The 13,741-nt window shown below is 40.2% G+C and overlaps 1 protein-coding gene across 5 annotated transcripts; it reads left to right on the forward strand.

Moving 5' to 3' along the window:
- The first annotated feature begins 359 nt into the window (after window positions 1-359).
- On the forward strand, window positions 360-11,378 carry LOC122645614 (protein argonaute 10). 5 transcript variants are annotated; one of them, XM_043838945.1, is made up of 23 exons: window positions 412-562; window positions 1,296-1,305; window positions 1,522-2,118; window positions 2,288-2,496; window positions 2,703-2,852; window positions 2,940-3,073; window positions 3,198-3,307; window positions 3,407-3,513; window positions 3,709-3,847; window positions 3,963-4,079; window positions 5,197-5,304; window positions 5,418-5,489; window positions 6,114-6,236; window positions 6,355-6,514; window positions 6,630-6,751; window positions 6,843-6,980; window positions 7,076-7,218; window positions 7,311-7,373; window positions 8,058-8,121; window positions 8,200-8,335; window positions 8,469-8,542; window positions 10,134-10,260; window positions 11,042-11,378. In XM_043838945.1, the coding sequence occupies exons 3-23, from the start codon at window positions 1,624-1,626 to the stop codon at window positions 11,206-11,208; spliced, it is 2,958 nt and encodes a 985-aa protein (XP_043694880.1). In that variant the 5' UTR covers window positions 412-562; window positions 1,296-1,305; window positions 1,522-1,623; the 3' UTR covers window positions 11,209-11,378. The 5 variants fall into 5 exon arrangements, with proteins under 5 accessions (XP_043694872.1, XP_043694888.1, XP_043694880.1 ...); XM_043838937.1 differs by lacking the exons at window positions 412-562; window positions 1,296-1,305 and adding an exon at window positions 360-380 and having other exon boundaries at window positions 1,523-2,118; XM_043838953.1 differs by lacking the exon at window positions 1,296-1,305 and having other exon boundaries at window positions 402-512; window positions 1,518-2,118.
- The last annotated feature ends 2,363 nt before the right edge of the window (window positions 11,379-13,741 follow it).

The raw sequence follows: 13,741 nt of genomic DNA on the forward strand, positions 1-13,741 counted from the left end.
GTCTGCTGCAGGAAGGGTAAGGTTGCTGAGAGGACTGCAAGTTCGAATTATTCTTCGCTGTATGATTGCTTTAAGTCCTTAGTAGTTCCTTTGGGTTGTCTTTCTCACTCTTTTTGTTTTAAAAATACTATTTTTAATCTCCTCATGTAACGCCCCCGAGGCTGCGCGGTCAGTCCAAAACCAACCCAGAGGAAAGAAGTGGAGAGAGAGAGAGAGAGAGAGAGAGAGAGAGAGAAGAGCGAGGGAGAGAGAGAGAGAGAAGAGAGAGGGAGAGTGAGAGAGAGAGAGAGGCAGAGACCAGAGAGCATTAAAAAGCAAAGGCAGGCCCTCCCAAGCCTTTTACACGTGATAAAGAAGAGACCAAAAGCAATTGCATGCGTGTATGAGATTCATCAGGTTACTCTAGTCTCTTTCTGAATCCCCACAATTGCATCTTTAGTTTCCACTTTCAATTCTCTTTCTAACCCTTCACGTTCTTTGGCAGCTCTCTTTTGAGTTTCTGTCTCTGATTATCCGTTTTTTTTTTCTTGATGTATTTCTTCGCTTTTGATTGAAGAAGAAGAAGCGAAGTTAAAAGAAAGCTATTGCGTTGTCTACCTTCTTCATGGTTAATGAGTTGGTGGTATGTTTCGGATTCTGGTTTATTCTGGGTTTCTCTAATTCCCGTTGGGCCTTGTTATCCTTTTTGTTTTGAACTTCGTAAAAATCGGATTTTTGAGTTTGTAAGTTTATTGGGTATTTCTTAAAAATTTCCTTACTCCTGCCTGTGTCTGCTCTGGCTCTGGGTTCTGGTTTTTGGAGTTCTCTATTTTAGCATGAAGAGTAGGGTGGCTGTATAGGATTAATATCGGCTCTGTTATTGTTTCTGACACCGTAAGTCAACACTTGGTTGAACATTAGAACTTAAAGAGAGGGGGAGTGGGGGAGAGGGAGAGAAATTCTATCTTGGGCTTCCTGTTCAGTTATTTAGTGGATAAAGTGTGAAAGCCTCTGGTTTTTGGTCTCTCTCCTCTGTTTTGGTGTGAAGAGAGGCATTGGTTCGTTTTCCTTTTCTGCTGGTTAGTTTTCTCATAGATTTTCAGCTAATATTTTTTCTTGAATCGGAGGGCTGAGATTTCACTGCAAGTTTGGGTTGATCGTTTTATGAGACTTTTCTTTGGTTTGGTTTTTTTTTTCAATTGGAACTTTTTTAACTCGTGAAGTTATGGTGTCGAGTATTTTTGGCTTGTTCTTTGGTAGTTCTTTGATCACTAGACAGTTTCGTTTTTGGGTTCTGGGATTTCAGTAGGTACATCTGTTTGCTGAAATAGAGGTTAAGGTTCGGGTTCTGGGTTTTGCAAAGGAATGGTAATGCTTATAATCAGAATAATGGCCGGGATTCTCTGCATTACTATTTTTTTTTCCCTCTTTGAATAAATACTATGATGTACTGCTGTCATAATTTCCATACATGTTACTTGTTCAACAATTGACATTATCTTGCTGACATGTCTCTCTTTTCTCTGTATTTTTGGATCTTCAGTACAGATTTCCTTCAGCCAGTGAGAGAAAGGGAAAGTGTTGTATTTGGTGAAGGTCATTTCGTTGGAACAAGGTTTTCTTCTGCATTCAGTTTTAGCCACCATGCCCATGAGACAGATACAGAGCTCAGAGCAGCACATTGTGATCAAAACCCAAATACAGAGCACCATGAATCCAGTGACGAAAGCTCCCAAAACTGCACAGAATGGAAAAGGCCCACCTCGTGAGGAAACCCCGAGTGCCAATCTAATCCACGATACTTCACCTCCTTCGAGGAACAGAGGTAAGAGGAGAGGAAGAGGAGGTCGAAAATCCTATCAGGGTGATTTTGTTATGCAATCGACTTCCAGAAGATCCTGCGCTGTCGTTCATAAGCCTGTTTCAGGGTGCGGAGATGGAACTCTGCCATCTGAAATTCAAGGCGAGTCTTTGGAGAATGGAGGTCATGGCTGTGAGATGGAAATGGGTTTTCCATCTTCGAGCAAATCTCTGAGATTTGCCCCTAGACCTGGTTATGGACAAGTAGGGACGAAGTGTATAGTTAAAGCCAACCATTTTTTTGCAGAGTTGCCAGACAAGGACTTGAACCAATATGATGTAAGCTGCATTCATCAAAGCTTCCTTCATATAATTTTTTGTTGCAAATGCAGATGCTATGGAGTAGGAAATTTCTTTATCAATTTCGGAGAGTATCTGCTTGTTTCTCTTTTTGTTTCCTCCATTTTCTTGCATTAATGAGATTTTAACCTCATTTTTGTCCCTTTAGGTCACCATAACTCCTGAAGTTGTATCAAGAACTATGAATAGAGCTATTATAGCAGAGCTTGTGAAACTGTACAAGGGTTCTGATCTGGGAATGAGATTGCCCGCTTATGATGGAAGAAAGAGCTTATACACTGCTGGGGAGCTTCCGTTTACTTCGAAGGAGTTCAACATTAAACTTGTGGAAGAAGATGATGGAATCAGTGGTCCCAAGTAAGTTTATTGACTCAGCTGTTCCTATCCCTTTCACTTTATTCGAATCTTTGCTGGGGACTCTCTGTCCTTTGATGTCTTGGAACCAAAATGGATTTCATTAGACACAAAAGAATTGTTTCAATGGCTTCAGGTGGTTTGTTTTTTGTTTTCCTTTCGTAGCATCATGATGTAATTACTTCTTCTGCCCTTGTACAAATTTTCAGAAGGGAAAGAGAATATAAGGTGGTGATCAAGTTTGTTGCTCGAGCAGACTTGCACCACTTGGGCCAGTTTCTTGCTGGTAAGCGAGCGGATGCACCACAGGAAGCTCTTCAGATTCTTGACATTGTAATGAGAGAACTCTCCTCTAAAAGGTACGATTTCATTGAATTGTGTGTCTGGTTTTACCAATCTATGGTAGTAGCCATTCTTATGTGTCCAACCATTTCTGTAATTTAAAGGTATTGTCCTGTTGGGAGATCTTTCTTTTCTCCTGATATAAGAACACCACAGCGGCTTGGAGAAGGTGTGGAGTCATGGTGTGGATTCTATCAGAGTATAAGGCCTACCCAGATGGGCCTGACCCTGAATATTGGTGAGTGGATCCCAATTAAATAATATTACTGTTGATAAGAAAAAAAGATAAAATATTGTGATCTCTTTAAATTACACCTTGTTATTTGTCTTGATTTTGTTTTTCTTTTTTTCCCATTATATAGATATGTCTTCAGCCGCATTTATCGAGCCTCTCCCTGTAATTGAGTTTGTCGCGCAGCTTCTTGGCAAGGATGTATTGTCTAGGACACTGTCTGATTCAGATCGTGTCAAGGTATTATTTGTTTGTTTTGGTGTTAAAGGCCAATTATTACTTTTTTCCCTTCCCTTTGGGAATTCATTTTTGGAGTTTTGTCTCTAAAATGCATACCAGATTAAAAAGGCCCTTAGAGGAGTGAAAGTGGATGTCACTCATAGAGGAAATGTGCGGAGGAAATATCGGGTTTCAGGATTAACATCACAACCTACAAGAGAACTTGTGTAAGATGCTCTCTCTCACAATCTACAAGAGAATTTGATGTATCCATTTCTTGACTGAAGAAATTCTTTTGACAAGCACCAAATTTTGTCGAGAATTACTTTTCTGTCAAAGTAGTCAGAATAATCATTTGCAAATTTCTTAAGGTAGAGCAGCAAGCTTCATTATTCTGTTATTGCTTTTATGGTGTCTGGCAGGTTTCCTGTTGATGAAAAATCAACAATGAAGTCAGTTGTTGAGTATTTTCATGAGATGTATGGCTTCACCATTCAGCATACACATCTCCCTTGCCTTCAAGTTGGAAACCAGAAGAAGGCAAACTATTTGCCGATGGAGGTAAGAGTGGTATTCATTCTGTAAAACATCCTTCCTATGGATTGATTTTGGGAGAGGATGTTACACATATTTAGTGTCTTATCAAGAACTGTATCTGCATTATTGTGGTTCCCAGGCCTGCAAAATTGTTGAGGGCCAACGGTATACCAAAAGGTTGAATGAAAAACAAATTACAGCTCTTTTGAAAGTTACGTGCCAAAGACCCAGGGACCGGGAAAATGACATTTTGCAGGTATTTCTGATCTGATTTTTTTGGCTTTTCAACTGTTCAAGCTGAAATCAATTAAAAGCAGGATGTTTTTTTTTTTTTTTTTAATGTGCAATAAAATATAATTTTAAGGCAATGGGTGAAAGGTTCCTTCACAGCCATAGAGCGAACCTTTTCTTCATGGTCACCTATTTTGCCATATCGCATGATTGGATAGGGAACAAATTTTATGGACAGGTAGGCTCCTATGTCCCTTTCTCACGTGTCTAAGTATCAGCCCTGCCAGAGTTTGCTAAGGGGCAATGAAGAGATTTGAAAATCTAAGACTATGTGAGGGGGCTTAGTACCGTAGGCGTGTATGGACATTGTATGTACATGGGATCCATGCCAATACATGGGGTGTATGCGGTTGAATTTGAATCTGAAATTTGACGGGTGGCCTATCTAGACCATCCCTTGTCTATCCAATGGTTAGAATTGCCACATCATCCTTTCATGTGGCAGAATAAGGGGTCTAGTGTAGAGGAAATACAACATTCTACGGGAAAGTGTAAATTAAACCTATCTCATTCTTTCATAGGACTGTTTAATTGACACCTCTATAGGTGTATTTAGAACTTTGACACCTTCTTTTAATTTCCTCATGTCTTCTTCCTAAAAGTTCTTATAGTCAAGGGTAAAAAGGGGTTTTCCAAAAATTATTTGAAAGTGACATATCACTATGTCATCATCAAAATCTATCATTGTCTTGCACTTTTGTCGAATACACATGTGAAATGACAACCCTCTTTGAAAAAAAAAAAGGCGTGTAATACTAAAAAAACAAAAATGTAAGGTTATATATTATTTTACACCCTAAGGGGTTTCAATAAGAAATTCCCTTCTTTAATAGTTGCAATTATAACACTGCATTTTTTATGGATCGCTAACTTTGTGCATGCTACTGTTGATCATAACTAATTTGTTTCTTCTCTGTATTCTTCCAAACAACAGACAGTTCAATAATGCTTATAATCAAGACCCAAATGCGATGGACCTTCCTCTTTTTTTTTTTTTTTTTGTTTGGGATAAGTATGTGTCACTTATTGAATGTTGATCAGATATAATGTGGTTCTTCTCTGTATTCTTCCAAATGATACAGACAGTTCAACATAATGCTTATGATCAAGATCCATATGCAAAGGAGTTTGGGATAAAAATAAGTGAAAAGCTAGCATCTGTTGAGGCTCGGATTCTTCCCGCTCCATGGGTAATGCTTTAATTTATCAAACATAGTTGCTTGATACAGCTAAATATATTTGGTTCTGATCCCTGACCATTGTCTAATTTTGTTTTCGTTTTTGTTTTTTTTTTTTTCTGTAGCTTAAATATCATGATACTGGGAAGGAAAAAGATTGTTTGCCCCAAGTTGGTCAGTGGAATATGATGAACAAGGTAATATCTTTCCTAAATAATAATAGGAATAAAAAAATAACCTGTTGTGTGCACAGATGTCTTTTTGTCTCAGCATAAGAACTCCGATTGTATTCTCTAGTTGCCAAGCTGAATGCTCAGTACAGACTAACTTTCCTATCCCTCAATTTCCCCCTCCCCCCCCCAAACAAAAAAAAAAGAAGGAAAATTAGGGTTATAGAATGTGGTAATTATTGTTCCCATGGGAATGCGTAGGAACTAGGAAGTTGAGTTTCACCTCCAGTAGTCCAATTTCCTCTCTGATCCAGATTGTGTCCCAATTTGTACAGATTGATTAATCTACTATCCTAGTTTGATGATCTTTCTTCTAAGACAAAATAACTAACTTAGACTGTACTTTCCTATAGTTATTATTATTTATTCTTTTTACCCAAAAAAAAATATTATTTATCCCCCCCACCCTGGATACTTCGTTTTCTTCTTCATTGTGAGTTTCCAGATTTTTCCTTTATATGTGCCACAAATTTGAGTTAATGTTTTAAGGCTTGCATAATTTCTTATTTCAGTCTACAAATGCTTCCCTCTTTCAAAATAACTGCTACATCTGACATTTTGATTCTCCTTCTCATGCCTTTTGTGATATAGAAAATGATCAATGGGAGTACTGTCAGTCGGTGGGCATGTATCAACTTCTCAAGGAGTGTTCAAGAGAGTGTAGCTCGTGGGTTTTGTAACGAGCTGGCTCAAATGTGTCAAATATCTGGCATGGTTGTCCTTGTTTAGATCAAAACATGATATATAATCATTCTAGTGGCATACGTTCTCATTGATTAGTCAGTTTCTTTTTCATGTATTAACTTCAATCTGCATTGGCATTGTTCTGTAGGATTTCAACCCAGAGCCTGTTATTCCTATCTACACAGCAAAGCCTGAACAGGTAGAGAAAGCTTTGAAGCATGTTTACCATGCATCCATGAACAAACTCAAAGGAAAAGAGTTAGAGCTACTCCTGGCGATTTTGCCTGACAATAATGGTTCTCTATATGGTAGGTGAAGTTCTTGTTATTTGGTGGTGATACAAGGTCCTGAGCTATGTTTTTTTTATTTAAAATAAAATCAGAATTATTAGAAAAATTTTGTAATTCTTTTTGCATTTTGAAGGTGATCTCAAGAGGATATGTGAAACGGAACTTGGTTTAATATCACAGTGCTGTCTCACAAAGCATGTCTTTAAGATTAGCAAACAGTACCTAGCCAATGTGGCCCTGAAAATAAATGTCAAGGTTAGAGAAATTCCAATATTATATGCACACTGACATTTTACATTAATTTTATATTTCACACATGTGCAATGCTCATCTGATCTGTTTGCAGATGGGAGGAAGAAACACTGTTCTTTTGGATGCCATCAGCTGGAGAATACCATTGGTCAGTGACATACCAACCATAATATTTGGAGCAGACGTCACCCACCCAGAGAATGGAGAGGACTCCAGCCCTTCGATTGCTGCTGTACAATCAGTCAACTTAATTTAGTTGTTAAATTCTTTGTTCTTCAAGTAGAAATTCTTGATATTGGATGCTGAAAGATGTTGGCTTGGTTGTAGGTAGTAGCTTCTCAGGACTGGCCTGAAGTCACAAAATATGCGGGATTGGTTTGTGCTCAAGCTCACAGACAGGAACTCATACAAGACTTGTACAAGACTTGGCATGACCCAGTTCGTGGCTCAGTTAGTGGTGGCATGATCCGGTGCTTGAAATCTCTCTCAATTTTTTATTTTCAACCATTGTCTATGTAAAATCACATTTTCAAATTATATTGTCCTGCCCTTTTAAATGCAGGGATCTATTGGTTTCCTTTCGGAAGGCAACTGGACAAAAACCACTAAGAATTATATTCTACAGGTACATAGACTTCGTGCAATGCTGTATATATTGTGTTAATCTGTTCATATGGTATCTATTCTTGCAAAATGGCTATAATGATGTCACTTAGGTGCTAGAATGTCTCAAAAATTGGGAGCTAATGATGAATAAACTGCTATTTTTGGACTCTCGTAGGTCCAATATACCGAGTTAGCTTGCTCTAAACTGAGATTCTGTTCATATGAATAAACTCATAATATAATTAATTAGAATGTGTAATGATTCTGGTCAGAATACATGGGGATCACATGGCTTAAAGAACCATACATCTAGCAAATCCAGAAGGTCCAAATCATATGGGGCTTTAGGGAGCATATCTTGGTTTGTCACATGCTTTGTAGCTCATTCTTGTAACATTGTCTTTGTTCAGGGACACTTTAGCCTGACCTCAATTGACTATAGTGCATCACAATAGAATTGCATTGAACTCCAGTTAGCTAGCGAGAAATAAAGGTATTCCAGTTGTAGGCGAATGTGATCATCAAAATGAAAAAAAAAAGGGGGGAAAAAAAAAAACTAAAGATGAAACTGGATGAGGCATGCACAGAGGGATTGCATAACTTCCAGCTGGCTCTATATATGCACATAAGAATGTACATATATACATTAGCATACGAGGTATTTTATGTGTCATGGTTTCTGACGCGGATATATTTGGAGCAGGGATGGTGTGAGTGAAGGGCAATTTTATCAAGTTCTACTATATGAATTAGATGCAATACGGAAGGTATAGATTCACTTGTTCTTTTCAACTTAAGTGAAGTTAACAAGATTTTTATGGCACTAATAGTTGATCCACATGCAGGCTTGTGCCTCTCTCGAACCCAACTACCAACCTCCAGTGACTTTCATTGTGGTTCAAAAACGACATCACACAAGACTATTTGCTAATAACCACAGGGACCGAAGCAGCACAGACAAGAGTGGGAACATTTTACCTGGTAAAATTGCAGTTTCAAGGAAAAAATAAAAAAGCATCAGAAGTATATAAACTATTAAAGTAAGACTCAAAATTAATTAGGACATCTTTCCAATCTAACCATGTGTTGCCTTTTTTTTTTGATTGTTTTCCAGGCACGGTAGTTGATTCTAAGATTTGTCATCCAACAGAGTTCGATTTTTATCTCTGTAGCCATGCTGGTATTCAGGTAAAATGCTGTTTCTGTTCTGTTTTGGCATTGTCTAGACCTCTATCTATAGTTTGTACCCTTCTTTTTTCTGGCATGAAGAATAAATCTTTATAATTTGTCATGATAAGAAAGATGAGTTATGGCTACTGGAAGACTGAAGTAATTGAAACCCTTAAATGGGTTGTACTAGGCAGAACTGAGATTGTAATATTTCTGAAAACACTCGATGATAAACTATTAGGGCATGAACTTAGACAATAACATACTTGGTGGCCCTAAGTGATGGCCCTCACTGATGCATACTGCTTACAATCTAGTGGGGATGGGAGTAAGTTTTCCCATTTGATTGGTTTAATCTAAAAACAGTTTGTGGAAGTCTATTCTGTTATAGGAAACACTTCAGAAAATAAACCTTAGAATTGTATGATGGGTGGTTGGGTAAGGTCTACTATAAACCTATAAACCTGATCAATACGGTTTTAATCTATAGAACTATTGATGGGTGGACAACTCTTGGAGGGATGGCTAGAAAATCAGGTTGACATCTGATCAACTGTGAGCTGCCCCTATTTGATCCATTCTCGCAATGTATAATAGTGATGGGAGTGAGATCTTAAATCAAGGAAGACTCATATCCATGCTTATGTAGCCATGCACCAGATAAAAGACTCTGGGTCGCAATCCATCTTGGTTTCTGGCTTTGCCCCGTCCTACCTATTGGATGGTTTTGATTGATGAGATTTAAAGGGCTAGACTAATCCTTTCTTCTGGAGTGTGAATTGGAATTGCATTCTGATCTTGAACAATGCACATCAGATAAACTTATGCAATTAAACTCGAAATAGAAAACATAAAAAGGGGAGGGTGGGGGGGGGGGGGAGGTTGTTGGATTTGTGTGTCCATCAAACCCAATCTGGTTAATTTCAATGATGATAAGTTTGCATGATCTGATTCAGCATATGGCTGTCCTAAGGTTTATACCTTAAACCGTTCACCACTAGGGATTGAACTGGGCACTCTGTTCATATGATTATCACGTTGTCTGGTCTCAGGAATGGTGATTCTAGACACAAGTTTAAGTACACATATTTATTTGTATCAGACCGGATCACTTGAGTGTCTTGAATGGATTACTGTCAGATGGTTAAGCACAAGTTTCTCAATAAAAGTTTATGATTGGTCCTTAGACCTGGGAGGTTTTTATCGTTGTTATAGGATATTATGGGTTTTGGTGTACTAACGGTTGATGCTCCCTAGTTACATATCAGTGCACTAGATTCATGAAGATACTCGATAAGTAATCCACTTCCCATACAGGATAAATATCATAAGAGAGATATCTGATTGTGATTGGACAGAAATTCTGGGCTTGGTGGCATGTTTTGTAAATAGTTAAAAAAAAATGCACTCCCCAATGAATTGTTTTGATTGATGAGAGTGGTGCATCATATTTTGATGCAGGGCCAGGGGAGGGTAAGCTCTTGTGCACAATGATGAATCTATATATCACCTTAGGTGCACAAAAACATTCACTGTGTGATGACATGTTCAAATCTTTACAAATACTTGCCTCCTCTCACTTGATAATATATTAATGCTACTCTGACAGGGAACGAGCCGGCCAGCTCATTACCATGTTCTATGGGATGAAAACAATTTTACAGCAGATGGAATCCAGTCTTTGACTAATAATCTTTGTTACACATATGCAAGGTGTACACGCTCTGTGTCTGTTGGTAAGATAATGATCTTCCTTTCATGATTTTATTGGCTTTTCTTTGGGGTCACTGTTTCCACACGGAGGGCAAACCTTTCTTTTCTTCTCTCTCTGCCAATCAAGGTTTCCGAACACAAGATCAGATCCTGGCTTAGATTTCCATTGAGGATCATAATCCCGTCTGGTCAATATGAACTAGCCCTGGCCAATCCCAAGTGAAATAGTTCACACTGCAGTGACAAAGTTTGGGAGATACATTGTCATCGGTTTCGGATTTGTGGATCAGCCACTGGGGATTATGATACAGATAGACTGATCCAGCCGATTCGATCATGAAAATTGAAACCATGCTTTCCATGCTTGCAATATCTTTTCTTATTTGGTACTCTTATCATGTGACTATGTAAGTTTGTGTGTGTCATTGTACATCAAGCAATTCTCCTGCCTTTGGATGAAAAGGGACCATATTAGCTCCCTTGCCTCAGTTGAAAAAAGGGATGAGGAATATGTTCAAGAAACCTCACATACTGCTAGAAATTGACTCTACTCTAGTACCTCCTTATTCCGATAGATAAATGAGATTTTAAAACATCCAACTACTCTTGATCACACAGATAACCATAAGTGCCTTTACTCTCTAGATATGAAGTATTATATTTGGGTTATCCATTGAAAATGGGTTCTTGACCCTCTGCCTCAGATGGGCTTGGTGTATGTGTAGTTCCTTGTGTAAGACCATCACAACTACTACTGAGTTCTTGTTGTTTAACACATGACTCATTTTGTTGGTATATGTGTAGTTCCTCCAGCATATTATGCACATCTAGCGGCATTTCGAGCTCGATTCTACATGGAGCCGGAGATACAGGATAATGGTTCAACAACTACTCGAGCAGCAGGAGAATCAGGAGTCCGGCCATTGCCTGCACTCAAAGAGAATGTGAAGCGAGTTATGTTTTACTGTTAATAGAAAGGAATGATGAGTAGGAGTCCGGTGGTATCGATGGTGAGGCATCATGGTTTGCAGCTACCAAGTCCTGCTAAATCATGTGTCTGTAAGTCCCACCTTGTATGTATGATGATAAGATGTATGATCAATAGGTCTTCTTCAATTTTAAGTAATGCCTTGTGTAATCATGGTTCCATCTCAAGGAAATTACTGCAGTAGTCAATGTAACGACCAGAGAAAGAAAGTTCAGGACTGTGACAAACCATAAAAGCTAACTCAAGTTCTATAAGATTGCCGGGCCAGTCTAAATAGGGTTCTCCAGGCCAGACTTGGTTCTGTCCGTGGTAGGTCATACAATTTTGATAGCACATTTCAATGGGCCCTAATCAAGCCCGTGCTGTAGAACTGTTGGCTGGGCCTAAATGCTTAACTCAGCCTTTCGTGGGCTTCCCAAAGTGATTATTCTTCTGCATCTTCCCAAGACCACAAACCTTCGAATCTCCTCCCATAAAAGATAAATGCGTCTACCACAACTGAGATCAACCCCTTAAAGATTCAAACATGAGACTTTCCCCTTCATGGTGCAATGCAGGTTGGTACAAATTCTCAACTCAATGGATCCTTTAGAACCCAAATGACCAGAATAATGAAATAATAACTTGTGTTGGATTAAAGGAAGTGAGATTGGGCATCATATTAATAGGTTGGACCCATGCATTCCAGTTCCAAGAGGTGCTCTTAGCTGTGGTTGAGACTTGAGAAGCACAACTCCGCACCATGGTTTCAAATATTGGTAGCAGTATCAGCTGATACACACACTAGAGGGGAGGACATGTCAGCAGCAACCGTGGCAAGGATTACGCCCACGTCAGTACCTATGGTGGCCACACGTCATTCCAGCAGGAGGACTAAACTACCTGCAGCCTTGCGTGACTTTGTGATTCCACTTAATCGTTAGTGCAGAGTATCAGGCCAGTAGAGCATGAATAAGTTGAGGGGACCACAGTTGGTTATGCGTATTGAGCTAGGACAGATTAAGGAATTCTGACTATGACTATATATTGTACAAACTTATAGAAGGAATGATATAGAATTAATATCCCAAATTCTCTCTGTCTTTTCTCTCTTTTTTCTCTTCTTCTTCTTCTTCTCCCTCTTCCTCTGTTCCTATCTTTGGTTCGACCTATTCTCAGTTTCTATCCCCATGGCTGAAGGCACGCGTCTCCGCCAACTTGATGAATCCATTCATTCCCTCTCCGACAGATCCACGGCACAAGAGACTGTGCTACACGAGCTGTGTATTGCTCTGGCCGATCAACAGGACTCGATTGCCGATTTGTCCGTTCACCTCGCTGCTATTGCCGGCCAACTTGAACAGACCTTACGTCTTGTTCCTCCCGACCCTCGCCTTGGGATTCTCGCCACTCCGGGCTCCTCCGGTAGCGCCCCACCACAGATTCTGGCCACCATTCAGACGCGAACGATGCGCTTGGAGTTTCGTCGCTTCGCTGGCGTTGATCCGCTGGTTGGGTGTTCAAGGCTGAACGTTTTTTTGATTACCACAATATGCCCGATGAGCATCGCCTCTTGGTTTCTTCTTTCCATATGGATGGAGAAGCTCTCCAGTGGTACTAGTGGATGAATCGTTCTGCCATGTTCACTTCCTGGGCGACTTTCACCAGAGCTCTCGAGGTGCACTTCGGTCCGTCAAAATTTGATGACCCCCAGGCATCTTTGGCCAAACTTTCCCAGCTCACTTCTGTCGTTGATTATCAGTCCCGATTTGAGACGCTCGCTAATCGCACCACAGGGCTTCCCCCCACCTTCTTAGTGAGCTGCTTCGTCTCTGGATTACGTTCGGATATCAAAAACGATGTTCTCATGTTTCGGCCTACCACCATGTCTCAGGCAGTTAGCTTGGCCCGTCTACAAGAGGCGAAGATCCTTGAAATGCCACGATATCAGTCGCGTACTTCGAGTAGCCGTGGCCCTGCGCATGCTCCTATTCCCGCTACTCCACTCTTGGCGATTTCCCCTTCTCTTACGACGTTACCTGTACCACCACCCCGGATCCCCATCAAGTGCCTCACGCTTGCGGAGATGCAATAGCACCGTGAGCGCGGCCTCTATTACAACTGTGACGAGCTCTTCATCCCAGGCCATCATTGCAAATCTTGTACGCTCTTTCTTCTGGAGTCTGATGATGATCCACCAGGGGATCCCCCCCCCACTGGAGATCGAAGCGGCACCTCCTTAGGAGTTGGACATCGTTCCAGAGCTTTCCTATAATTCGCTCATTGGCGGCATGGCCCCTACTACGCTTCGTTTCACAGGGTGTGTCGCTGGAGTGCCTATCTAGGTGCTGGTCGATGGTGGGAGCACCCACAACTTCATTCAGAGTAGAGTCGCGAGCCATTTGGGCTTGTCAATTGAAGCAGCGCCTCGTATAGGTGTCATGGTTGGCAGCGGCACTAAATTACAGTGTGAGGATCTAGTCACTCAGTTACAGGTTACCGTTTCCCCTCATATTTTTACCATTGATGCATATGTG

This window comes from Telopea speciosissima, chromosome 1 (genome assembly GCF_018873765.1).
Source record: "Telopea speciosissima isolate NSW1024214 ecotype Mountain lineage chromosome 1, Tspe_v1, whole genome shotgun sequence".
In the NCBI taxonomy this organism is placed as follows: domain Eukaryota; kingdom Viridiplantae; phylum Streptophyta; class Magnoliopsida; order Proteales; family Proteaceae; genus Telopea; species Telopea speciosissima.

Excerpts from the sequence above, each read along its gene's own strand:
- LOC122645614 (XM_043838937.1), top strand. The coding sequence starts at position 1,624 with ATGCCCATGAGACAGATACAGAGCTCAGAGCAGCACATTGTGATCAAA. Across the intron at positions 8,122-8,199 it reads AATTAGATGCAATACGGAAG|GCTTGTGCCTCTCTCGAACC; the intron begins GTATAGATTCAC and ends ATCCACATGCAG. Across the intron at positions 10,261-11,041 it reads TACACGCTCTGTGTCTGTTG|TTCCTCCAGCATATTATGCA; the intron begins GTAAGATAATGA and ends GTATATGTGTAG.